At 51.8% G+C, this 25,258-nt stretch overlaps 1 protein-coding gene and 1 long non-coding RNA gene across 3 annotated transcripts in view; one reads left to right on the top strand and one right to left on the bottom strand.

The window, feature by feature from the left end:
* Positions 1-197: 197 nt before the first annotated feature.
* Rbbp8nl (RBBP8 N-terminal like) lies at positions 198-15,440 on the bottom strand. Of its 2 annotated transcripts, XM_031372973.1 has the most exons (14): positions 15,330-15,440; positions 10,063-10,201; positions 8,602-8,644; positions 7,793-7,888; positions 7,401-7,513; positions 6,912-6,984; positions 6,650-6,792; positions 6,477-6,559; positions 6,125-6,288; positions 4,401-5,112; positions 3,886-4,012; positions 3,535-3,605; positions 3,316-3,433; positions 198-1,582 (listed from the first exon to the last, which is right to left on the bottom strand). In XM_031372973.1, the coding sequence occupies exons 2-14, from the start codon at positions 10,121-10,123 to the stop codon at positions 1,455-1,457; spliced, it is 1,932 nt and encodes a 643-aa protein (XP_031228833.1). In that variant the 5' UTR covers positions 10,124-10,201; positions 15,330-15,440; the 3' UTR covers positions 198-1,454. The 2 variants fall into 2 exon arrangements, with proteins under 2 accessions (XP_031228833.1, XP_031228834.1); XM_031372974.1 differs by lacking the exon at positions 198-1,582 and having other exon boundaries at positions 3,302-3,433.
* Positions 15,441-25,094: 9,654 nt separating this feature from the next.
* LOC116091532 overlaps positions 25,095-25,258 on the top strand; it is a 6,789-nt gene continuing 6,625 nt past the window's right edge. Inside the window, exon 1 of the long non-coding RNA XR_004119060.1 lies at positions 25,095-25,186. This is a non-coding gene — a long non-coding RNA (uncharacterized LOC116091532). The remainder of the gene's footprint in view (positions 25,187-25,258) is intronic.

The following is a 25,258-nucleotide window of genomic DNA, read 5'->3' on the forward strand; positions in this document are numbered from 1 at the left end:
CTGTCCAACAGGGATGACAAGGAGGAGTGTCCCCGGCAGGGTACCATGAATGTGGACATAGCCCTAGAGCTAGACCCCAATGGTGGCAGGCACTGTGGGACCTGTGAGGTGCTTGAGGGACATTTAAACAGGAACTTGGCCTCTTCTGGGTGTGGTGCTATGGTTTGTTCCCTCACAGACCAAACCTGACCAGGAGGTTGAAGTGGATAAAACATACAGCTTGTGTTTTATTCAATTTTGAAAAAGCTCAAGAAACTTGTAACTGTTTGAACACACACTCACGCACGTACCCACACACGCACACACCCACACATGCACACATATACCCCCAGCTGTCCCTTGGAATTTAATCCTTCTGGCCTCTCAGGTCTTCTCAGTGGAGAATTGTACTTTGTCAAGCCCAGGCCTCACCCAGCCCCAGTGACAGTTTCTCCAGTTCCAGAAGTTTCAGGCTCTTACAATTGCACCCACAGTTCCATTTTATGCTGTAGCCCCTTCTACCTGGTTTGGCCAGCTCCAGCCTTCCTCACTCAGTTATGGTCAAGTGAGTTCTCCTTGGCCTTCACCCTGACGTTTTGGCACCCATCTAGATGCGTATAAGAGCATGCTAGGAACTTTGCCTGCTTGGCACACTCCTATTCATCCCTCAAAACCCAATTTAAGCTTCAGGTGCCACCTTCCTTGACCCACCCTAGGCAGCTTCTTTCTCCCTTATTTCCCCACACTGGACCCTGACTGGGTGCTTTGCCGACAGTGTCTGTCTTTGCCCTGGAAATGGCAGCTCTTAAACTTCATACACACAGGGATTTCCCTAAGTTTCTTCAATATTGTTAGGATCCAGTGGTTCAGGGCTGATTCTTAAGCGCAGAGACATTGAGACACCTGCCTCACTATCACCATGTTAACAGTGAGGAGGGTAGGGGTTAATTTTGCTCTGTCTTCTTGTCCTTGGATCCAGCTAATCCTGGATCACCTGCCTAAATGGGTCGATGCCCAATGGCCTCAGCCCTGCCAGCTGCATGTATCGCCATTCATTTTTCTGAGCTCTCTCACATCTGATCAGGTACCCTGTGCATGTCTTTCCTTTTTATTTTTTTCCCCTCTTTGCAGGCTGCATTTGCCAAAACTCCACAAGGTGGCGCCTGAGACCGCACTGACTGAAGTGTCCTTCCTAGCCTGGAAAAGTCTGCACCTTATGGGACCTCCGATCTCCACTGGAGGCGGGGGCGTTGCCCAGGAAAAGAAGCAGGGCCCTATTCCTGGCCCTGCCTTCAGATGGGAGGGGCTGCCCAGATACCCAAGAGTAGATGCAGCTCACCAGCCCCTCTGATGTAGGCGGAGCTTATGTGCGTTGACCATTTGGAGCTATATTCAGGGTGTGTGGCTTGACTCGTGCAGGCAATAGTCTGTGACAGCTACCTCTGGGCAAATGCAGTATCCCCCAGTCTGGAGAGTTAGGACTCCTGACAGCTGTTAATGGGGGAGAGTCTGAAGTCCTCCATGTCTCTTGGGCTCCTGGGACCTTCTGCCAGTGTCAGGGGTTCCTTTGGTTTCCTCTTCCCTTGGAATGGCTTCTTGGGGGCTGTGGGAAAGGTGAAGTTAGACTAGACATGGCAGCAGCTGTTTTCTCTGGCTTTCTACTTCTAGGCTCAGGAAAGCTCAAGTCTGTGAAGTCTGTTGGCCACTCTTGTTCCTGACAAGGTAGTGAACGGCTGAAGCACAGGAGGAGAACCACAAGAGTATGACCAAAGGGCCAGCCCTCTCACAGAGCCTAACCTCAGAGCCTCTCTCACTGCCAGTGTGGCTGGTAGTCCCACTGGTGACTACAAGAGGTGGGCATCTGGCCTGGGCAGGTAACACCCAGGATCCAGGACCTTCTGAGATGCTGGGTCTATGCAGCAGCAGACCTGTGGTTTCGGGCCATTTAACTCATGGAGCCTCAGTTTTCCCCATGTGTCAAGCAGCGTCAATTCTACAATTCTACATGCCGGCCATAGTTATAAGCCTGAAGCAGAGACAGCTACAAACCCCTCCCACTCTGCATGGCTCAAGTTAATCCTGGGATGTGTGACATCCTGCTAGGCAAAGCGGAAGCATGACCCTCACAGGACATGAGCCTGTTCTCACTGGCTGCCAGACAGCATCCTGGAATGGAGAAGAATCCACCCAGTTCTAACTAAGAGGATGAGGTGGGCTATCCTACTCAGTGTGAAAGGTAGAAGGTGAGACACCAGCGACTCAGTGGACCACACCTCAGCCCATGCGCACATAGCAGGAAGTGTTTGGAAATGACACAGAAACCCTGGCCTCGCTCGGAGCAAACACAGGCTGCGGTCAGTCCCTTTCTGGCAACAATGGCTTATTGTGATGGCCCCAGCCCAGCCTCCTGAGCTGTAGCCTGGGCAAACATAGGACACATGCATATTAGCTTAGGTGTTCAAAGACTCACCATTGTGCATTGGAGCCGGAAGTGTCCTGATACTCTTACCCAGGACCAGGCTGAGAGTCCAGCTATCTTATCAGACAGAGTTGAGCTCAAAGGTACCGCCCTGGGCAAACATGTGAGCAACCCCGACACTGAAGGAACACATACCCCACAGCCAGCTGGATGTGCCTCTGTGGCTGCCCAGAGGTTCACAAGAGGGTCCAAAGATGCCAGCCCCAGGGAGCTGCTTACAGGGGACAGTAATAACTGTCCTCAGTTCCCCATCTCTCTTTTTGAGATAGGGGCTCATATTGCTTAGGCTGGCCTTGTGGCAGTTGAGGATCATAATGTAATTTACATGGTTCCCTGTGGTTGGGTGTGGTAGTGCACACCTTTAATCCCAGCACTCAGGAGGCAGAGGCAGGCTAGTGTGTGAATTTGCAGATAACCTGGTCTACAGAGAAAGTTCCAGGTCAGTCGGGCTACATAGTGAGACACTGTTTCATTCAGAACAAAAGAACAAATCAAAACAAAAAACAAAACATTGTTCCCCGTGGAAGATGTCATTTCTTTAAGTGTTGGGCGTGAGATCCAGAATCTCATGGGTGCTAGGCAAGCCTTCTGCCAGCTGAGCTGCACCCCAGCCCTCTCAGCCACACTCTTATCCCACTCAAGTTTATAGACCTCTGGTGTTGGTCGTCATGAGGGAAGGAAGCTAAGGCTCAGGATTACCTCAAGGAGGTCATTTGGCCAGGATTCACAGAGGCCTTTGCTGGAGAGGCTCAGGGCTTCTATTGGGCTCCAGCTGGAACCCAGGTGCTAGTCTCCAGGTGGCCAGAGACACACCCACTACATTCCAGGCCCTGTATTCCCCTCCTAGAGGTAGGTACCTTTGTCCTGCAGGTCTGAGGCCCGCTTCCTCTTCTGTTGCTGACTCTGTCCATGGTCTTCAGTATGCCCATCCCCTGGCTTGCTTGGCTCAACACTTGCCTCAGAAAGCAGGCCCACCTGGGCAGAAGGAGACACATTCAGAGCAAAGAACACCGTCTCCTGCCTGGGCATCTGCCAGGACTACCCTGAAGGACCCACCTTTGTGGGTGAGGACCCACCTTTGTGTCTGAGGTGTCTGACTCTTCCAGTTGCTCCAGCTCTGGCCTTTGTGCTCTGACCTTCTTTGGCTCTAAAAGACACGAATGAGGTCAGCCAGACTGGTGGTCTTGGGCATGCAGTCCCAGGACAAGAAGGAATAATAACTTTCAAATGAGGACATAGAGGGGCTGCCCAGGGGATCTTGCCAGAGTTCTGAACCCAGGTTCACCTGCTAGAACAACATTTTTTGGACCTCACAACCTCTATCCACAGTGGGAGAGACTCTGCTGGAGGCCTGCAGGCTGCCACTCACCTCCCTTCCCACTGCACATCACTTCCCACTAGACCAGCACCCCGAATGCTAACGTTACCCATGGTCCCATCAGTGTCAGGTCCCTGCAGGTGAGGTCCTGGCCTTGGCCTTCCTCCAGTCTCCTCTGCAGTCCTTCCAGGAGAGGTTAGGCTGGCACGGGTCCCTGGGAGAAGGTGTGAGGTATCCTGGGAGAGGCAAATTAATGGTTTGAGTCTGTCTCTCTGTCTCTGTCTGTCTGTATCTGTATCTGTCTTTTTGTGTCTGTTTGTCTATCTCTGTCTCTGTATCTCTCTGTATCTGTCTCTCTTTCTCTGTCTGTCTTTGTCTCTGTCTCTCTGTGTCTGTCTGTCTGTCTGTCTGTCTGTCTCTCTCTCTCTGTGTGTGTGTGTACCCAAGCCAACTTAATCTTCAGACTGTAGTAGATGTTCAGTCCTTTCCATCCAAGTGTGAATAAGATAGGGAGACTGGTTTTTGGTATCAACTGGTGGGGCAGAGAGAAGGCAGCCCAGGGAGGTGTAATACTACCTTGCAGTGGAGCTGCATAGAGGCTGAGGACAGAGCTGGGATCCTTACCTTGAGAGTAGAGTATTCTTCAGACTCCTGAGCTCTGGTCTCTGTGCTGCCATTGCTGAGAGTATGGGAGCTGTGAATCAGGGGTCTGGATAAGGTGGGCAACTGGGGGCTGGGAGTGTGGACAATTGTGGGGCTGAGTGGCAAAGGCTGGCCCTTCGGCTTGGAGATGTCCCGACACCGTCCTCGGTCAGAGAGGTCCAGAGGCTTGTCTGGAGAGCAGTCCTGAGTGGCCACATGTGTCTCCTTCCTCTGGGAGCTACTTTGGCCTGTGGATTGAGGGTGCCACCCATCAGGCTGGGTCTCTGTGCTCAGAGCTGGCTTGGGGGCCTCACTGTCAGAGCTCTCAGAATCCAAGCCAGCTGGTGGGGAAGTTGGCATCTCTTCTGGTGCAGATGGGACTCTCATCCTGGCAGTGCTTGCCCGTGCCCGTGCCCGCAGATGCTGCTGGACCAGAAGCAGGTGTAATGCTCCTTCCAGCCGTGGGTCCTGCATGCCCACCAAGCCTCCAGGCTCCTCCCATGCCTCTGCCTCTCTAGCCTTCAGGCCTCGAGGCAGGGGGCTGTTGGGAGCTGCAGCAGAAGCCAGGGGGCTGCTGTGGGGGCTCTGCAGGTGCAGAGACAGGTGTCGGTTCAGGAGGCAGAAGCGATCGGTCTGGAGGGAGTGTTTCAGGGTCTCATAGGCTATGGCTGATGGCCGGGAGGCCCGTAAGAAGCTAGGAGGAAGAGAAGAGTGATATTAGTGACCCTTGGCTAGCAGTGACTGGCTGAGTGAGCTCCCAGAGGGAGGACAAAGGCATGTCACTTCGTGGAGCAGAAATCTGAGGCTCAGGAAGGTCAGGCAAGACATCTGACATCATATGGCCATGGGAGAGAGCAGGCTCTCAGGCTCTGGCTCTGGGGGCCACTGGGTATAGAAAGTGGTCAATCTAGCCAAAGAGGACCCAGGGCCAGGACACTGGGTCCTAGGCCTCCTCCTGTGTCTTAGTTAGCTTTAACTGTCACTTGTTACAGCCTAATGCTCCCTCAGAAGACAGTGTCAGTTGAGGGACTGCCCAGATATGATTGGCTGATGCACAGGAGAGTGTCTTATTAGTTGGAGCAGGAAAGCCCAGCCCTTGGTGGGTGGGTAGATGCTCCTAACCTGCATAAGGGAACTAGCTAGCATCCTCCTCCATTGTTCCTGCTGTATTTCCTTGGCTGTGAGCAAATGCTCCCTAGAGGTAATGCTGCAGAGAGTGGTAAACAGGCCTGTCTTTAGATTCCTGCTTGAATTTCTGCCCTGACTTCCTTCGGGGATGAGTCTTGACCTGTGAGCTGAGTAAATCCTTTCCTCCCATAAGTTACTTTTGGTCAGAGGTTTTGTTTTCCACAGCAACATGAAGTGAACTAGAAGATCCTGTGGAGAGAGCACTAGCTCCCTGGCATGTCTGATCTTCCTGTCCATCCCCCATAGCCCCACTGGCTCTGCTAGGCAGTGAGACTCAGGCTTTATGTAGGTCTTCTGAGGTCCTAGCCAAGGTATATACCGGTGTCCTGACCCCCTCATGGCCCGGTCACTCAGTAACTGTGGGAGCTGTGGGCCAACTCAGATGTCCAGAAAAAGTCAGTCCAGGAAGAGGTGGGGTACCTGGAGGCATGCTGAGCAGCACTTCCCAGGCTGCTTGCTGCTCTTCTACTATGGGGTGCCAGCAAAGACTTGTTCCCAGTGGTGGGGTGACACCTCACCTGTCCACAGGGAGGCCATGTTCGTACATTGGGCTGGGTGGGGTGCTTCTTGTGGATGGTGGGGGTGTCCCATGGGCAGTACCACTGTCCGGTGGGCAGGCCCTGGAGCCGGTCCGCACCACAGCTACTGTTGAGTGTAGTTGGTTGGAGATGCACTGTGGGGTCTGTAGAGGGTGGGTAGGTCAGCATGGCGGGGCACCTCACCCAGGCCTGCCTCCCCCTGTCCCTGTGTGGCCTGGGGATGTGAATCTGGTATGGAGTACCTCTCATACAGTGGGATAGATGATATTGCCAGCCCGCTCGCCTGGAAGGCACTCAGTGTTGGGGGGTAGGTCAGGGGGTGCATCCTTACCATGTCTAGGGCCCGTGGCTCTGGCAGGTTGGCAGCTGGGGAGACTCTGGCCACTGGGGATGTCTTGTGGCTTGACACCTTATCTGTGGGAGGAGGAGTGACAGGGAGCTAGGGAGATGCTGTGGGATTCCCACCCCCTTCAGTCTCCCAGCCCCTCCCCTAACCCTGCAGACCTGTGCCTGACTGGTCTTCCTCAGCTTCCTCTGGGCCTCCTGGGGCGTTCTCAGTGGCACCCTTCCAGCTACTGGGGGAGGGGAGCGGCAAGGGTGACGGGGGCTCTGAGTTGCCCTCCCAGGCCTGCGGTGTGGTCTTGTCTCTGGAGAGGAACAGGGCCAATGATGAGGATGCAGATGCTGCCGCTCTGTGGGGCAGGGTTCTAGGGAGATGCAGGCCCGCTGAGCAGGTAGGTGTCTGGGCCCGTGCCTCCCCACTCACCCCAGATTCCGAAGCTGCTTCACCTCTTCCTTCAGGACCTTGTTTTCCTCCCTCAGCCCATTCATCTCATTGGCTGCAAAAAGTGTTGGCAGTGAGCATGGCTATAGGGCAGGGAGGGGACAGGGACTCCTGCGGTTCCCGGAAATCCCTCCTTGTCTTGTTCTAGCCTGGCACATGGCAGAAGGGATAGTGTTAAGTAAGCCCCAGTCTGAGGTTTGCAGAAGGGATGAAATCTGTACCCGTGTGTGTGTGTGTGTGTGTGTGTGTGTGTGTGTGTGTGTGTGTGTGAATCCCACAGCTTGTCCCTAGGGCTCCCCCCAGGAAAGTCAGGAGAGTAGGGATGCCCCGGCCTAGGAGAAGACACACAGGCCACTGGGGGCCTCCTCCTATGTGTCTGGGAACCAGGGTGTATCACATCTCTTTCTTTCCTTGTGGCTCTGTGTGGGCTTGGCTGGCCCTGGGGGTCCCTGGACTGTGGGTGTGGCTCACTGAGGATGCAGAGATGCTGCAGGCTCTGTAGGTGTGCACTTTCCAGTTCCAGCTGCTTCTTCCTGGCCAGCTCCTGGGTGACCATGCATCGATCGCACAAGCCAGCCCGCAGCCTAGGGAAAGGAGAAGTCATACTGAGGCAGACACTCTGGATCCTTCTGCCCCAATGGCTAGGATGTGTCCTGCTCCCCCCCCCCCCCCCCCCCCCATGTTCAATGGACCCCCCAGGCCTGCCTCCTGCTGAGGGCTTAACAGCCCGCTGTAATTGTGTTTGGAAAGGAATCTTGGAAAGGAGGTTTTCTTAAGGTTCTGCAAAGTCCCACAGTGGAGACTCTGTCTGGTTTGGTCTGTGCTAAAGGCACTCAGGTTGGCTCTGGGAGACGCTCCCTCACCTGTTCTCCAGCACCCGCAGGTTCTCCTTCAGTGCCTTCTGCTGCTCCCGGAGCTGGTGATTCTTGGCAAAGAGCTCCTCTACTCTCTGTGCATCTCTGTATAGCAAATAGCTGAGGTGGGTTGCTGGTCTTGGTGCCCAGCGTGGCCAGGGTTCGGGTGCTCCTCCTAGCAGCTCCCTGTGGGGACCTGTCTAGTCTTGTCTTTGTGTTACCTTAGCTATGGCACATATGAACCTTGGTCTAGTTCAGCTACTCTTAACCTGTGGGTTACGACCCCTTTGGGGTGTTGAACAACCCTTTCATGCCGGTCTCCTAAGATCATTGAAAACACAGATATTTCCATTACAATCCATAACAGTAACAAAATTACAGTTATGAAATAGCAACAAAAATAAGTTTAGGGTTGGGGGTCACCTCAAAATGAGGAATTCTGTTAAAGGGTCGCTACAGCATTTGGAAGGTTGAGAACCACTGGTCTAGTCAGAGTTGGGACATAGGAGCGTTGTGACCTGCAAGCCAACCACAGCAATTGAGGCCACATGCCGGGCCTCACAAGTGTCCCAAGTGGAGGGCCATGTCATACTGCTAGGGACTGAAGTCTTAATGGTCAAGTCCTGGCTCTACCACATGACACCTTGGCCAAGGGACTCGCTGCGCCCTCCCTGCCATGCTAAGCCTCAGTTTCCCTTCTTCATTTGGGATACTGGGTGAGCTGCCATCCTGGGACCTTGGGGACAGTGTTGGTGACCATGGCTTGTGGGAACAGCTGCCCTCCCATCTGCTCCTCTGGCTCTGCTGGGCTGACTCACCGGCACCGCTCTGAGTTCAGTTCTAGAAGCTTGTTCTGCAGGCCTGGCAGAGAGGACAGAGAAGGTGCATGTCAAGCCCACCCAGGTGTGCCCTCACAGCAGGGGTAGGGCTGAGGCAGGCTGTGGAAACTCCAGCCCTGGTTAGCATCTCCAGACTCCTGATATCTGCCTGACTCCTGGAAGCAGCTTCCCGGGAACGGTGTGGAGAGGACACCCCATCCACACCTCTGCCCAGATGTCCTGGTTTCCTGAACTGTGGCCTGGGACCCTAGCTCAGCATCTGATTAGAGGTTGGTTCTAGAAGTAGCTGGCCATCTGAGAGGAGCAGAGTATCAAAGAGGGGCTACTTTTTGAGGGGTAGGGAAGGGAAGCTACATACACCTTAACTTCTCCGGGACCTGCCTGATGGGTGCATAGAATGGGATGGGTAGATCTGGTACCTGTCTTTCCCTACTAGCTGGGTTCTATTCAGTCCTCAAATCAACATAATCTCTGGGGGGGTGGGGCTAGCCATCTACTCTCTCAGCAGCTGCAAGTTCTTAGCCCTCTGGGGTTCAGCAGCCTCTGCCCCTCCTTGAGTTCCTGTGTACCCAGCCAAGTCCCTTAGGTATAATGAGGGTTGCCTGCCAGCCCAAACCAATTGCCAAAAAAGGTCCACTCCTCTGTGAGGGAGTGGCCTAGTCTCCTCTTGGTCAGCGCTGACTCCAAGTCTCTCAGTCTCTCTAGCTTGTATCCCCAAGCGCACCCGGTTAGGCATGGTTTCTGCTGCTCCTGGGACATTTCCCATAACACTTGCTGTGTGATCCATAGGCTTTCAGAACAAGTCCCAGGAGACCCTTTTCTCACTGATACAGTTCTTTGGGAGCCAGGGAGGCTGATCCCAACCTGGTTAGGCCCAGGGATTCCAGGAAAGACAGCATGACTTCTTCCCTGAGGCTTGGGGGAGTGGCTGGCTTCTTTGACCTTCACGTGGCCCTTTTGGAAAGGCCTCCAAGGTCTGAAGTGAGTGAAGTGGGTCAAGGGAACTCTGACCAGTGGGGAACTTAGCAGGGGCTGGAGGGAAGGAGGAGGTGTCTGTTCAGCACCAGAGACACTTTATATGGCCTTAGGACCCTCCAGAGAGAGCAGCCTTCTGAGAGGACACAGCAAGGACATGCTTGGGGACTGATGGAGCTTGTGGTTGTGAGAGAGATGTTGATAGTGAGCCCTCAATATGCCCCTCTCCTGATCCACACAGTAGGGTATGGTCTGAAGATATTCTGGATAAGGCAGCCCTATGAGTCAATCCGAGCCCAGGCTGGGCATCCGAACACTTCGCAGCTTGTGTCCTTGGGTCAGGACTCTGTTCTCCAGCCAGACTTACTGTGCATTAGAGAGGATCCTTGGAAGGTCCCTGTCAGACTAAGACCCCCCAAGACCATCTTCCTGTGAGAGCAGTGGAGCCTCCCACTGTTCACTTACCCAGGACCTCCTTCTCATGGGCCTCCTTCAGCCTGTTCAGTGACTCCATGAAGCTATCCATGACTCACTCTTTGTTCACTGGCCACTCTGCACTGGCTGTGAGGAGGCCTGGGACCTCTACTGCTCTTCTGTGTCCAGCCTGCAGAGAGGGGATGGGAAGAGGGTTGGGTTAGGTAGGGGGTATGGGCTGGAAAGCATGTGAACTTTACACACGTGGGGCACATCTGCTCACTGTGAGTGGCTGCCTGGGGGAGAGGCAGAGAGTGAACGGCTAAAGGCTGGGGCTGAACTGATTAATACTAGAATATGCATGGGGTCAGAGTATTGGGTATAAGCCTTGACTTCTGGAGGCTGGGCTAGGGGTGGGGAGAAGGGACAGTTGGAGATCCTGAAGTATAATGGATCCCATTACACACAGTGGCTCCGGTGGCCACAGGAACTCACTGAGCAGAGACACCTAAGGTACAAGGAGAGAAACCAGGAGAAGATGAGCTCCCAAACTGGTTTTACAGACTCACCTGGGGTTCAGTTGCCCCATAATGGTGGAGGCGACAGTTGGTGACTCTGTGTTTGGTGGGTGAGCCATATGGGAATGAAGAATTGGGAGGTCCCTCACCTGGAGACTGACAACTGAGGCTCATCTTAATGAGGGCCTTAATGAGTTAATCCTTGTGGGTTAACTAACCACCCCAAGCCTGAGGGCCAAAGGCTGAGGGCCCCAGTCTTAGGTTACAGGACTCTAGGTGCCTTTTTTCTCTCCTGATTTCAATACAATTACCACTTTCAACAGAACCATCTAAACTTCAAGACATCGCAAGGGATTTCTCTTTCAGTGGGAAAACTAAGGTTCAAAGAGACTCTGTCTCCACCTCTTTCACTGGGGGCGGGGAGGGGAGCTTTGGGGAGAGGGGAAGTAGATTTGAACTCAGACCTTGCTCATTCACCTAGCGTGAGCCTGGGATGTTTTCCTTTGGGCCTGTAGGCTTAGCCTTGCTAAAGGCCCAGAAGGTGAAACCAGCTGGCTGGGACAAACAGGGCCAGGAAAGGGGCTGAGCGGAGCCACCTGTAATTCCACCCAGACTTGCCCAACGGGTGGCTCTTCCCAGGCCCCTAGCACCTGCTCTATGGGCTGAAGCAACACTTGTAAGGAATCCTGAGGTGCCTGTAGGCTTGAGAGAGGCCTATAAGGGATCTGGGTCCATATGCTGCCTTCTTTGTGCACTGTGGCTCATCTTTACACACACCACTTGGCTGTGACTCTCAAGGTCCTAAGGGCCATCCTGCCTTTTCAGCTGTCCACTGACTTAGTTCCCTCAGATGTAGATGGTGTGCCCTATCCAGGCACCCATGGCCACAACAAGATCAAGCAAGGTTGTCCTGATACATTTTGGGTAACAGTGCTGTAGGCATGATGTGACTTCCCTGGTAAGCAGACGGCAGAGATACATATGACTCAGATGAAGTGGAACCATGCCTAGGGTGTCCCTGGGTCTAGCTCCCACCAGTCTGGAGTGTAAGGAAATGGAGGGTATAGTTGCCCGGAAGCCTTGTGTCAGCAGAGTAGCTGACCCCAGAATGCCTGCTCTGTGAGTCTAGGCTAGTGAAGGTGGCTACAAACTTGGGAAGGAAGGGGACTCTGCAGGTGAGTGTGGGTCTTTTCAGAAGCCAAGGCTGTATTTCGCATCTAGGTGTAGGGAGCTATGCCGGGGACCAAGCCTGCAAGAGTAAGTCTTAGTGCCACCTTAAACCCAGGAGGGTGATACCCAGGAGAGTGTGAGGGTTTGGCCCTTCGAGGTGATGGGGGTGAGCTGAGACTCGAACTCTGTGCCTTAGGGTCCCAGGAAAGGGGCAAGGGGACCCCTCACTCTCAACACCCAGGGTGGAAGGTCTGTGAGGCACTGCATCCTCGGGAAGGAGGGGCTAGAAGGACAGAGCTGCTGGATCAGCCTGTGCTCCATTTGTTGCTGCTACTTGGGCAGTTGGGGAGGTGAGTACAAAGTTGGGAGCAGCTGACACCTACGCAGACATCATACACCTTCAAGCCTACTGTGCCTCCCTTTGTCTGTGAGGATTCAGGGACAGAGGTGGGGTTTGTTCAGAGTCAAAGCTGACGAGAGGACGGAGGCTGGATGTGAGGTATGGCTTCTGTGTGGATGGGGTGAGTGCTACTCAAACCAACTCAGTGCAGTTCCCACTCCCCACCCCCATCCCCAGCCCCCCCCCCCAACCAAATACAGCATGTCCCTAAGCTGAATGCTTCCCTGTCAGAGCCTAGGAGAACACAGTGAGGAAGCCCGAGGGACAGCAGAAGCCTTTTATCACAGGTCCTCACAGGAAAGGCACACAAGCTCTGCCTGCCTCCCAGGAAGCCAACTTGAAACGCAGGTTCCCTCCTCTCCTCTCCCCCCTCCCCAGCCCTCCCAGTCCCCTACTTGCTCCAAGGATCTCCACCTGCTTCCCAGGACCCCTACATGTCTCAAGGGCCCCTTCTGCAACTCTAGGTCCCCATCTACTTTCTAGGGCATCCATGTGCTTCATGGGGCTTCCAGTACCCTAAGGGCCCTTAATACCCTCTTAGGAGCCCTACCTGAACTTCAGACCCTCCTACCTGTTCAATGGGACCCCTACCTGTTCTGTAGAGCTCCCTCCTGCTTCTCAGAGTCCCCATCTGTTCCTCAGTCTCACCTGCCTCCAAGGAGCCCCACCTGAACCTCAGACCCTTCACTTGCCCCTCACAGCTCCCCTTGAGTGGCCTGAGAGGAGGTAGGGATTTTCCATAGTCAATCAGCAGGCCAGCAGGCTGGTGTCCCAGAGGAGAGCTACTACCTCAGCCTAGAGTGCTAGCCTGGGCTTTGAATGTGATTCTTGTTCTTCCTCGTCTTGGGTAAGTTGCTTTATCCCCTGAGCCCATGTTTCCTCATCTGGGGGTAATGACACACCCTGTCCTATATTGAGTTTTCTGTGAGACTCCCACCAGTATTAAATGTTTCAGGCAGAAGGCGAGTGGTACATATTTTGTGTGTGACAGAGGGAACCCTGAACCTCTATCTCCCTCACGTATAGACCCCTGGCAGACAGCAGTGCCCTCCCTCATTGTGACATATATAGACCCCTGGCAGATAACAGTACCCTCCCTCATCGCAACACGTATAGACCTCTGGCAGATAACAGTGCCCTCATTGTGACAAACCTGAATCTCACAGACAAAAAGCCATTTCATAGGAAGACAGATCCCTCCCCGAGTTCAGAGAAGAGGCCTGTCATCAACAGTGGTCACAAAGTGCTTACTAGTCCATGGGTCTTGGTGACTGTTCCCAGGGAAGGTGCCATCCACTCCCTATAGATAAAGGCTCATGGCCCCAGCTGTAGCTCCCAATAAGACTAGTGCCATCTGGCCCAGTGGCAAAGCCCAAGTGGCCATATCTGGGTGTTGTTTTCTGGGGCAGCTGGAGCCCCTGGACTCCTCCCGCTGCCTGGCCATGTCACTGGTGGGTATTGGCAGCTGGCTTCGTTCCCTCTCAGGAGTGCTAAGTCAGAGGAGAGCAATGACAGCCACCTTGTCTAGCTGTCCTTAATGCCTGGCCCCCTGTCTTTTACCAGGCCATCAAGGGAAGAGGACTCTTCAGCAGACCCTGCTTCTGTATCTTTAAGGATGGGCTGTTGATCTATTCATCTGACACCCACCTAGCCATAAAAATCGGCACTGACCACAGTGGTGGTAACGGCAGCAGTTGCTGTTGCACATTGTACCTCTGTATTTGTATCTCACTAGGGATTTTCTGGCTCAGGCAAGTTAACATCATCCCAACGTTCAGCCAAGGAAGCCAAGCTATTACATAGGCCTACCTTGGCAGGGCCAAGTAACACCACCAGAGTGTGGTTGGAGCCCACTTGGTCTTGGAGGAAGTCCTGAGCATCTCCTGCTATGGCATCAGCCTGCAAGGTACGGGGCAGACCAGAGGCAAGAAGGCAGAAGCTGGATTTGAACCAGAGTCTAGCTAGTCCATCTCTTCTCATTCTCTGTGTGGGACACAGCTGTGATGGACAAAGCATCCCACAGTGGCTTCAGACGAGAGCTACTCGTCTGACTGTTCCTTGGTTTCCCCATTCATAAATCTGGTCGTGGTGACTGGGGAGACAGGAGGAGCCTGGAAGCGGGAGCTTCCACGTGTGCTCCCGAGGGCGGAGCAGGGAACAGAGTGCTTCTAACCCATGTGTTCCCACGTATCATGGTCACCCATGGCAGCTCCTATTTGATAGAGAGTTGAGATCAGGAATATTATCTATCTACAATCACCAGCTCACACGAGATATGACCTAGGCGCAGACAGGCTTTGGTCAGTCGGGTGGTGGGCTTTATCGAGAGGCGTTTTCTTCGTGGTTTTGCATCCTTCTCACACGTAGGCCCTGATAGACAGGCAGCCACCACAGACAGAGCAACAATTTCAGTTTGAGAAACCCACATCTGAGCCCATGCCCAAAGTAAATGCCTTTGCACAACTTCAGCCCGTCCCCTGCCATGCACACCCCTTACGTGGGGCTAGGGGTGGCTGTGTGCACACAGGCAGGTGGGCACGGACATTTGCATGTCCCACACTTGTGTGCACACTGCCTGCCTGGGCACAAGTAAAAGAATAAGGCAGCTTAGGTAACAGGTCAGGTAGCAGAGGGCCCTGTAACCCGACTCCAGCCTCCCAGGCCTGGGGGCAGGGGACCGAGTAGGCTAGTGATTGATCCTACTGTCTCCCACTGCCTGCTGGAGTATTTCAGCCACTGGCAGAATCTTAGGGCCTGACAATGTCCCTGGGCAAGCTCTGAGCTCTGAGTGGCTGGATCTGGCCTTGTGCTCCCTTCATTTCCATGACTGCAAAGTCTCCGGCCCCACAACGAAGGGGCCAGTGAGTGGTCCAGGGCACAGTGCTGGCCAACAGTCTATTTCTAGGCCCTGGAACCCCTTGCAGAGATCGGGGCCAGGCTTTGCATTTGCTGCACCCAAACCGCTGCCCAGGAAATCCTTGAGTCTTCCTTCTCCTAGCTTGGTCCCCAGGACCAGGCATCAGGTAGTCCTCCATACCACACACAGGTGAAGGCAAGCCAGCCTGCCTGTCCCTGCCTCCCGCCTCCTGCCTCCCAGGCCTTCTGTTTCCTGTCTCCGGCCTCCTGCGCTGAAGCCTGAGCTGGGTCTCTAGCCCTCATGGTTAGCACCCCAACGACTCCAGTCCACCCATCTCCTGGAAGGGCCCTGTCTGCTGTAACCGTGTACTCACATGGCCACTTGGCCAGCCTTGGACCTCCAGGGGCCTTGGTCCTCAGTGATCCCCACCTGGGAGAGATAGGAGCAAGCAGTATGAACTTGCAAGACAGAATTTTGACCAAACCCGCCCGACAGGTTTCCGATTCTCCCAGCCGGGAGCTGCAAGGAGGCAGGGACTGCCTAAAGCCGCCAGACTGGTCTGGCCATCTCTGGGAGAGTGGAAGAACCGGCTGGCCATGTGCATAGAGCTGAATTGTTTCCCCATAATCCGAGCTGCCTGGGTGCCTCAGCTTGGCGTTCTCCGGGAGCATCCTGTGCGGCTCTGGACAGGAGTACTGGCTAGCCCAGAGCATAGCCAGGGTGTGTGGACCTTTATGAAGGAAGGGGAGATGTTGTTGGCTTTGCCACTTTAGGAGGACCCTTATGCTATCTACATCCAGCTTGCCTTGGGCTGACCGTGGGCAGGTGACGTTTTCCTGTCCAGCCTTGTTTTTCTGGTCTGTGACCAGAATGACATTGGATAGATACAGTTCAATCATCCTGACTTTGTCTGTGCCTTGTGGATGAAAAACAAAAACAAAACAAAACAAAAACCCAGGACGTAAGCCTCTGGAGACTACCAGTCGGAGACCTCACTGGGTCTGGGACTGTACAGTACCCATTGTGGCCCCCTGAGACAGACAGCTGGCTTCTGCTCATGCTCATAAAGGTGGTCAGGGGCTAAGCCTCAGGTTGTGGGTGTCACAGTAGATGGGCATCTCTGGGCTTCAGGATGCCCCAGACAGGTAGAACCCTGGCGTGACACATGGGGCAGGGGCTGGCTTGGTATGAGGTAGCTTGGCTCAAGGTGCTATAGAGAGGCCAGGTCCTGTGATGTCATGCCTTTTTCCTTTCTGGACAGTGACATCATGGCTACACTCCTGCAGGAAACAGTGTCCTCTGAGGCCATGAATGCCCATAGTCCTGTCCCCTTCTCTCTTGCTCATGTGCCTTTCAACATCCCTTACTCCAACTTATCTGGCTCGGTCCAGAAGCAAGGGGGCTCCCTTGCACATGGAGCCACAAGAAGGTAGGTAATGAGGATCTATCAGAGCAACCACATTGACTAGGCGAGGAGGAAGTCTTGGGTCTTGAAGGATAGAAGACTTCTTGCTGCTAGCAGCTGGCCCATGAGCTTCCTGAGCTTAGAGTGAGAGTGGACCGTCTCTAGCCCCAGGATGACTGTCTAGGCTCCAGGGAGGGGAAAGTTTTAGGCCATAGCACTAGAAACACATAGAAACACATGTTCCTTACCTTCTGGCTAGGCTTTTGGGAGGAGTGTCTGCCTGCTCAGCATGTGTGTATCTGTTTGCATGGGCTTCCGTGTGCGCTCAGTCTGATGTCTGGACAGACGTGTGTGCAAGTAGACAGATGTTTTGCTTGCTTTTGGCTAATGTCTGAAGTGGCCCCCCCACCCCATGTGTTGACTTCGTAACACAGAGGCTGTAGTACTTGGGGACTTGGGTGGCAATCAGGACATAAAGGACAGCGATTAGCACCAGTGCTCTTACAGAGAGAGAAGAGAGCTCTGTTCCCCTTCCACCAGATGACACAGAGAGAAAGTTGTCATCAGATCTTTTGGACTTCCTTCATCCAGGACCAGGAGAGGTACACCTTTGTCTTCTGTCAGCCCTAGCCTAAAGACATATTGTGCAGCAGCCTCTGGCTAGGCCAGATCTGGTGCACAAGTCCTGGCATTTGAAACTGACTGGGCTGGCAAGATGGCTCAGTGGGTAAGAGAGCTGACTGCTCTTCTGAAGGTCCTGAGTTCAAATCCCAGCAACCATATGGTGGCTCACAACCATCCGTAATGAGATCTGATGCCCTCTTCTGGTGGGCCTGAAGTGAACTACAATGTACTTATGTATAATAATAAATCTTTGGGCTGGAGCGAGTAGAGTTGACTGGAGCAAGCAGGGCCGATTGGAGCGAGTGGGGCCCAACAGAGTGAACAAAGGTCCTAAAAATTCAGTTCCCAACAACCACATGAAGGTTCACAACCATCTGTATAGCTACAGTGTACTCACATAAATAAATAAATAAGTAAATAAGTAAATAAATAAATCTTAAAAAAAGAGAAATGAATGTTTTAAAAGAAAGAAAGAAAGAAACCGGCTGGTTGTAGTTCCTCAGCTGGTGACTGTTCTATTGGTGCAATGTTGTGCAGTGTGTATGGACTTTTTCTGGTGTGTGTGGCAGGGTCTGCAGGCTAGAGGCTGTACGCGTGTATTTGAAGGCTTTGTGTACATGTCTAGGGGACTGTATATACATTCCTGGGAGCTGTGTGTGCAGGCCTGGAGTTGTATGTGTATGTCTGGAGGCTGTGTATGCAGGTCTAGGGACTGTGTGTGTGCATGCCTGGGGATGTATACATGCTTGGAGGTTGTGTGTATATGCCTGGGGGTTGTATGTACAGGTCAGGGGGTTCTCTGTGGGGAGGAAAAGTCACATGCTTCATGCCATCGGTGTAGGCTTATCTCTGGACCAAAGCTGAATTTTGGAACCTGAAATTCTGTCCTGCTTCTGTAGTCCCCAGGTCCTGTCCTAGGCAGTTGAATCTTAGTTCTTTTGTGACTTGGGTCATAATCTCTCCAGGCCAGAGACTTGTCTTCACAGTATGCTTTGTAGGCAGCTCAGAAGGGACTCCAAGGTGAGGCTGCAGCTAAAGCTTTTGCTAGGGTCTACCTCAGTAGGTGCTCAGCTGTGAGACCCTGCTAGGGCTGCATGGATAGACAGGGAAGTGGTGCTAACCTGGGTGCTAACCAGTGCTGAGTTAGACCAGTGACTGAGTAACCAGCTAACCAGTTACTGAGCAGAGACTGCTTTCTCAGAGGTCCTCACACTGGCTCGGCAACCAGCAGCCAGGCTGATGTACCGGCAGCTGTATTTATTTATAACCAATCCCAACTGGGTTGGCCAGGGAATAAACAAAGGAGCCAAGCTCTGAAATGGAAAACTCCCTGTGACCCAGAGGCAGGGCTCTGATGTCCGAGACTCTGCTCCATATGAATAAGTGCGGACTAGGTCCAAGAGAACAGGGTTTCCTTTGACAAGCAGCCCCGGAACTGGCTTCTTGGGTGATGGAACTGTCAGTTTCTTGGTTGTGGCTGTGTGTGGACTCATCTGGGCATATTCATCCTGTAATTAAACACCATCAGCTTAGTTTAATGCAACTGTACTTTAATGGCTGAATTTTTTTTTTTTTAAATTGTTTTGAGGATAGAACCCAGGGCCTTACGTATGCTGGTCTGTAGTTCTGCGTCCTCGGTTTTTTTCCTCTCAGGGTGTCTAAATGCAGCACACACACAGGGATGGAAGGATGAAGTAGAGTCTGGACCAGGTCTGGCTGGGAGTGAGTATGGGGGTGGGGGGTAGAGTGGATAGAAACTGGCTGATTGTAGTTCCTCAGCTGGTGACTGTTCTAAAGGTGCAATGTTGTGCAGTGTGTATGGACTTTTTCTGGTGTGTGTGGCAGGGTCTGCAGGCTAGAGGCTGTACGCGTGTATTTGAAGGCTTTGTGTACATGTCTAGGGGACTGTACATACATTCCTGGGAGCTGTGTGTGTATGCAAACCATTTCTGAGTGAGTATGGGGGTGGGTGGGATGGGGGGATGGTGGTGGTAGGGGGAGGGTGTAGGGAGTAGAGGGTGGGGATAGGGCATGGTGGTGGTGGGGTGGGAGTAAGGGGTAGAGATTGAGGGTAGGGCATGGTGGTAGGGTGGGGGTAGGGTGTGGGGGTAGGGGTAGGGAGGGGAAAAGGCCTTTCCCAAGGATCTTAATGTTACAGCTCTTACAGGCAAAGGCCTTCTCTGATATCTTCAATGAAACAGCTCTCTGAGATGATCTTAGCTTGTGCATATTTCTTTATTGGGGTGAGCATGTACTCGTACACTTTATTTGGGGTGAGACAAGGGTTATATAGTTTTGGGAAAGGGGGTGAGAATATTCAGTGTGGTCAAAGGCCATTGAGTAAAGGCTAAGATACGGAGATACCTCATTAGCATGGGGAGGCATTCCAGGAATCCCAGGTGCAGGACTGCAGGACATTCCTCAGGTGGTGTCCCGGGGTCCGATGGACCAAGGGGGAGTCTGACATTTTGCACCGAGCTCAGGGCTGTCTGGTAATGTCAGACTCTGACCTTGGCAGCAGGGTTTCCCTACACTGGTCCACCACTAAACTACGTTCCCAGCTCTTAAAAAAAAAGGAGGGGCTGGGGGTATGAAGCTCAGTTGGTAAAGTGCTTGTGTGCCGTCAGTCCGTGTAGCCCTGGCTTAATGCCCAGCACTACATAAAACCAAGTAAGTATGCCTCTATGAATCTGAGGCCAGCCTGGGCTACAAAAGACCATGTCTCAAAAGAAATATTTTTTATTTTTTTTTTAAATTTGAGACAGGGTGTTACTATGTAACTCAGGCTGGTCCTGAACTTTTCCACTTCGATAACAGGGTGTGCATCAGGCCTAAATTGGTCTTTCCCTTCCCTCCCTCCTTTCCTCCTTTCTTTCTTTTTCTCCCCGCCCCCTTCCTTCTTCCTCTTCTTCCTTCCTCCCTCCCATTTTCCTTTTTTTGTTGAGATGAGGCACTGCTATGTGGTCTAAGTTGGTCTTAAACTCCTGGAATCAAGTGATCTTCATTTCTCATGCTCTTAAGTAGCCATGACTACAAGTGTACACCACCATGCCAACTAATAAAATCGGGCTTTAAAAAATTAGTAAAAAAATAGGCTAAGGGTTGTGGCTCGGTTGGAAGAGTGCCTGCCTAGCATGCAGGAAACCCTAGGTTTGATTCTTAGCACTGCATAAACTGTGTGGTGGATCATGTCTCTAATCTTACCTTAAGAGGTAGAGGCAGGAGGATCAGAAACTTGAGGTCATCCTTGATTACATAGAAAATTTGAAACCAGCCTAGCACACATGAAACCCTGACTCAAGGAACATACAGAGCTACGTTTTAGAGTAGTGCTAGGGTCTTAGCAAACACAGCCTTCTTCCCTCCAGTTGTCTGCCCTTGTCACACCTGAGCCAACATCTACTCATTGTGACATTGTTAGCAGCTAAGGAGGGGGGATGGTACTAAGGGACAGGACACGGAACTGTCTATGTTCAGCCGTCCACTCCACCTACTGGTGACATCTGGATCCTAACACCACCAAGGTGGTATTCCCTTCTCCTGTGGTCATGTTTGGACTGTGTGTTGGAGGACGTCAGCATGGTACCCTCTGTCCTCACCAGCTTTGCTGGAATGGTTGCCGTGGTGGCAGTGATGCTAACAACTGCCTTGATCCAGTGTTGCTGAAGGCCAAGTGGGGAAACTGAGGCCAGAGAAGTGAAGTACCTTACCCAAGGACCCTCCCTTATGTGAGGAAGGGCTGTGGAACGAATGGTGGGACCATCTGAAGGTACACCCACAGCTCACACGCTGCAACTAGGCCTGCAGGGTCAGGCCTAGGATTCTGGTTCTATTCTTACTGCTCACTCGGGTCTTTTGTCAGACTTACTCCACACTCCCTGGCTCCCAGTCTGCCTGGAGCTGCTGGTCTGAGGTCCACCAGAGGCTGTGGAGGTGGAGCAGATGGTGGGGCAGTCCTGCAGTCTCTGAGTGGATAAGGTTTGTTTCAGAGAGCCTCGGAGCTGGTAGATGTACTACTAGTTCCAGCAGACCCTCTCCCTCTTCTCAGTGACCCAGAACTATTTAAGGCTCAGCTCCTCTTGGTCACCTTCAGTGCAGAGGCCATTTGATGGCCAACCTAGTTGACTATATGGCTGATGAGGCCTCCAGCATCAGGGTTTCTATTGCTATGATGAGACATCAGGATGAAAAGAGCAAGTTGGGGAGGAAAAGCTTTTTTTTTTTTTTTTTAAAGATTTATTTATTTTATGTATGTGAGTACACTGTCCCTCTCTTCAGACACACTAGCAGAGAGTATCCGGTTCCATTACAGATGGTTGTGAACCAGCATGTGGTTGCTGGGAATTGAACTCAGGACCTCTGGAAGAGCAGTCAGTGCTCTTAACCACTGAGCCATCTCTCTAGCCCCAAAGAAAGGGTTTATTTGGCTCACACTTCTGTATCACTGTTCATCATTGAAGGAAGTCAGGATGGGAACTCACACTGGGCAGGAACCTGGAGGCAGAAGCTGGTGCAGAGGCTATGGGCTGCTTCCCCTGGCTTGGTCAGCTTGCATTCTTATAGAACTCAGGACCACTAGCCCAGGAAGAGAACCATCCACAGTGGGCTGGGGAATAAATAAATAGTTAAAAATACCTTACAGCTAGATTTTATGGAGGCATTTTCTCAATTAAGGTTCTCTCTTCTTGGATAACTCTAGTTTGTGTGTCAAATTGACATAAGACCAGTCAGCATGACTTACTCAGCTACCAACCTGAGCTCCTCCTGTGCCTATATGAAGCACCAACCCTCTCTGAGTACCCGGGTTAGTGGAAGTCTCTCCAGACTTTTCACCCTTCCTGAGTGACCTTGAGCAAAGTCTGAAACCTGTGGAGTGGAAGATGCCGTGGAGCTGGAAGATACCGTGGAAGTAAGGCCTGCAGGAAGCATTCTTGGAAGCGGTCTGGTCCAGGAGGCCAAGGTCTCCTCACTTCCTTGGGACTTGACATGGCTTCACTTGCTGTTCTGGGAAAGTGTGTGACTTAGGATGATTCAAGGGTCTTTTTCATTGGAAAGGGTCTGTAGGAACCCTTAACCCACAGCCTTTTATTCCTTGCCCACTTTCCATATTCCAGACAAGCTGGAGCAGAGAAGTTGGCCTCTGGAGACTCCACAGTGCCTCTGGAAAGGAGCAGAGTGTGGTCTTAGGACCTCTTCCATGTCCACACCTCATATCTATTCATGAACCTACCCACTCATCCATCCATCCACCCATGTTTCAGGGGATAGCTAGGGCATTTCTAGGGCACAATGTTGGACAGTGTTGGGGCAAAGCCTTGGTCCTGACAGAACATGAGGCCTGACTACAGTGCACATGTGTGTGTGGGGCATACATACCCCCCCACTTACCCCCGTGTATCCTGTTCATGTACACACGTGTGTACACAGTTTGAGTTGTCAATGACAGATCCTAGAGCCAACGGAGAAGGGAGCCTCAACTGAGAGCTTGCCTAGATCAGATTAGCCTATGGGGATTGTCTTGATTGTTAATTGATATAGGAAATCTCAGATTATTGTGGGTGGCACCGTTAACTGGGAAGGTGGTCCTGGGCTATATAAGGCATCATGAACCTGTGAATGAGAGAGCAAGCAACATCCTTTTATTATTCTTGCTTCATGTTCTTGTTCTGATTTCCCTCAAGGATAGACTATGATCTGGAGGTATAAACTAAATAAGCCTTTTCTTCCCCCAACACAAAGGAAACGAGAGCATACTCAGTTACTGCCTTAGTTTGGATTTTACTGCTGTGAATAGATACCACGACCAAGACAACTCTTATAAGGATTTTTTTTTAAACATTTATTTATTTATTATATGTAAGTACACTGTAGCTATCTTTAGATACCCCAGAAGAGGGCATCAGATCTCATTACGGAGGGTTGTGAGCCACCATGTGGTTGCTGGGATTTGAACTTAGGACCTTTGTAGAGCAGTCAGTGCTCTTTACCACTGAGCCATCTCTCCAGCCCTAAGGACAACATTTAATTGGGGCTGGCTTACAGGTTCAGAGGTTCAGTCCATTATTATCAAGGTGGGAGCATGACAGCATCTAGGCAGGAGTGATGCAGGCAGAGCTGAGGGTTCTACATCTTCATGTGAAGGCTGCTAGCAGAATATTGATTTCCAGGCAGTTAGCATAAGGGTCTTAAAGCCCACACCCACAATGAAACATCTGCTCCAACAGGGCCACACCTTCTAATAGTGCCACTCCCTGGGCCAAGCATATACAAACCATCACAGTTACCCTTGTGCATACAACATATCCCCTTACCCTTGGGGGTGGTGTTAGAGGGGGCCACTGAAAAAACAAGGAGCCACCTTCCCAATGTCAGGGCAACTGTGTGTGAGGTTGATCCTCACCAGATTCCCCCCTCTTTTTTTTTTTATCTGTTGATCCTCACCAGATTCCCCCTCTCTTTCCTTTCCATTTTTTTTTTTTTTAAATTAAAACTTATGGTCTGGAGAAATGGCTCAGCAGTTAAGACACAGGGTGGTTTTTTGTTTTTGTTTTTGTTTTTTGTTTTTTGTTTTTTGTACCTGGGTTTAATTCCCTGCACTCTCATGGTGGCTCACAACCACCTGTAACTCCAGTCCCTTGGCCCCTGAGATTACCAGGAACACACATGGCACACAAGTGCACATGCAGTCAAAACAGCTATACACATTAAGTAAACGAACTAGACAAACTTGCAAATGAAACTATTTTTTCTTTTTCTATTATTTATTATTATTATTATTATTATTATTATTATTATTATTATTATTATTATTATTTATGGTCCTGGGGATTGAACCCAGAACCTTGTACATGTCAAGCAACCACTGAGATACACCTCTAAGTCTTTTCTCATTTTAAGACAGAATCTTGTTAAGTTGTCTGAGCAGGCCTCATTTATTTTATTTCGTTTTTGGTTTAGGTGGTGTTGGGATGGATTCCAGAGACTCTCACACCCTAGGCTGAGTGCTCTACCATTGAGCCACGTTTCTAGGCCCAGCCTTGAACTTGGAGTCCCCCTGCCTCAGCCTGTCTCTCTCTCCTATCAGTTACAATTAGGAACTCTTTGCTTGAGATGTCACACGCAGCGGGTCCTCCAGGGATGCTGTTCCCTCAGTGTTCATCAGCAGAAGCTGGTAAAGCGCGAGGCTGTGGGTTCAGATCCTGCAAGATTGGAGGGCTCCATGGCCTTCCTGGAGGAGAGGGCAGTGTGAGTCTTCAGGGACACGGGCCAGTCTACAGGAACAGCGGATACACGTGAGAAGGCCCTGAGTGTGTACAGATGGGAAAATCTCCATTTTCCAGGCTGAGAGAGGATGTGACCCATCTCCTCTGTGCCTAGCTGTGCCTCAGAGCCCAGGCTTGAACTCACAGATTAGGATATTGAGGCAGGCATCATGGGTGGTCTTGGGGAGTACTAGTGTAGGCTACCCTCCTGTAGCCATAAGATTCCACTGAGTACACTTAAACTGGTATCTGTTTACAGCCAGCTACTATCTGTCTATGTGCAGACTGGGGCAGGGGTGGGGTTCCCTCTACTGAGCTCTCACTGTATGCCTACTGGGGGTAGGGGTGGTGTGCCCTCTACTGACCACCCACTGCATGTAGACTGGGGCAAGGGTCAGGTGTCCTTGTTGCGTGTAGTTTCGCTTTACCTGCCTTTGGTCCAGGATCGGCCTCACTACCAGTGCTCCACCCGGCTTCCCTTGAATCCTTGGACAAAAGACAAACACACAGTTGTTCCTTTTCAACTTGCCTTCTTGGCACAATTGCTGGGTGCTACTATCCCCCACCTAGAAAAGCATGTCCTTATCAATTTCTTATCTTTGCTTCTTCCACCTGCCTTAAACTTCAGCCGCTCAGTGACATCTAGGCCCTGCTAAATGCCCCTTACTATTGGAGCAGCCTGTGTGGCCATTCTGTTATGCAATCTCACATGGCTGGTAAACTTTTCATCATCAGATGCATCATGAACTCTGTCTCTTTCCTTGTGTCTCTCTGCCTGCCTCCAGGGATTCGGAAGTAACTGCTTATTCATTCTGCCCAGCAATTGGCCCATTTGGCTTTCTTTACTGACAGATCAAGAACCAATTGGGGAATAGGAACTCAGCATCAAAAACCACCCCTACATGTTCTTGCTGAGTGCCCACTGTGTGCAGACTGGAGGTGAGAAATAAGGTGTCATTACTGATTGCCCACTGTGTGCTGGTCAGGAAGGCACCATGAGAGTCTTCTTTA

The sequence above is a fragment of the Mastomys coucha genome, unplaced genomic scaffold (genome assembly GCF_008632895.1).
Source record: "Mastomys coucha isolate ucsf_1 unplaced genomic scaffold, UCSF_Mcou_1 pScaffold15, whole genome shotgun sequence".
NCBI lineage: Eukaryota > Metazoa > Chordata > Mammalia > Rodentia > Muridae > Mastomys > Mastomys coucha.

Excerpts from the sequence above, each read along its gene's own strand:
- Rbbp8nl (XM_031372973.1), bottom strand. The coding sequence starts at position 10,123 with ATGGATAGCTTCATGGAGTCACTGAACAGGCTGAAGGAGGCCCATGAG. Across the intron at positions 6,985-7,400 it reads GCAGCATCTCTGCATCCTCA|CCAATGAGATGAATGGGCTG; the intron begins GTGAGCCACACC and ends CACTTTTTGCAG. Across the intron at positions 1,583-3,315 it reads CTCAGACCTGCAGGACAAAG|CCCCCAAGAAGCCATTCCAA; the intron begins GTACCTACCTCT and ends CCTTTCCCACAG.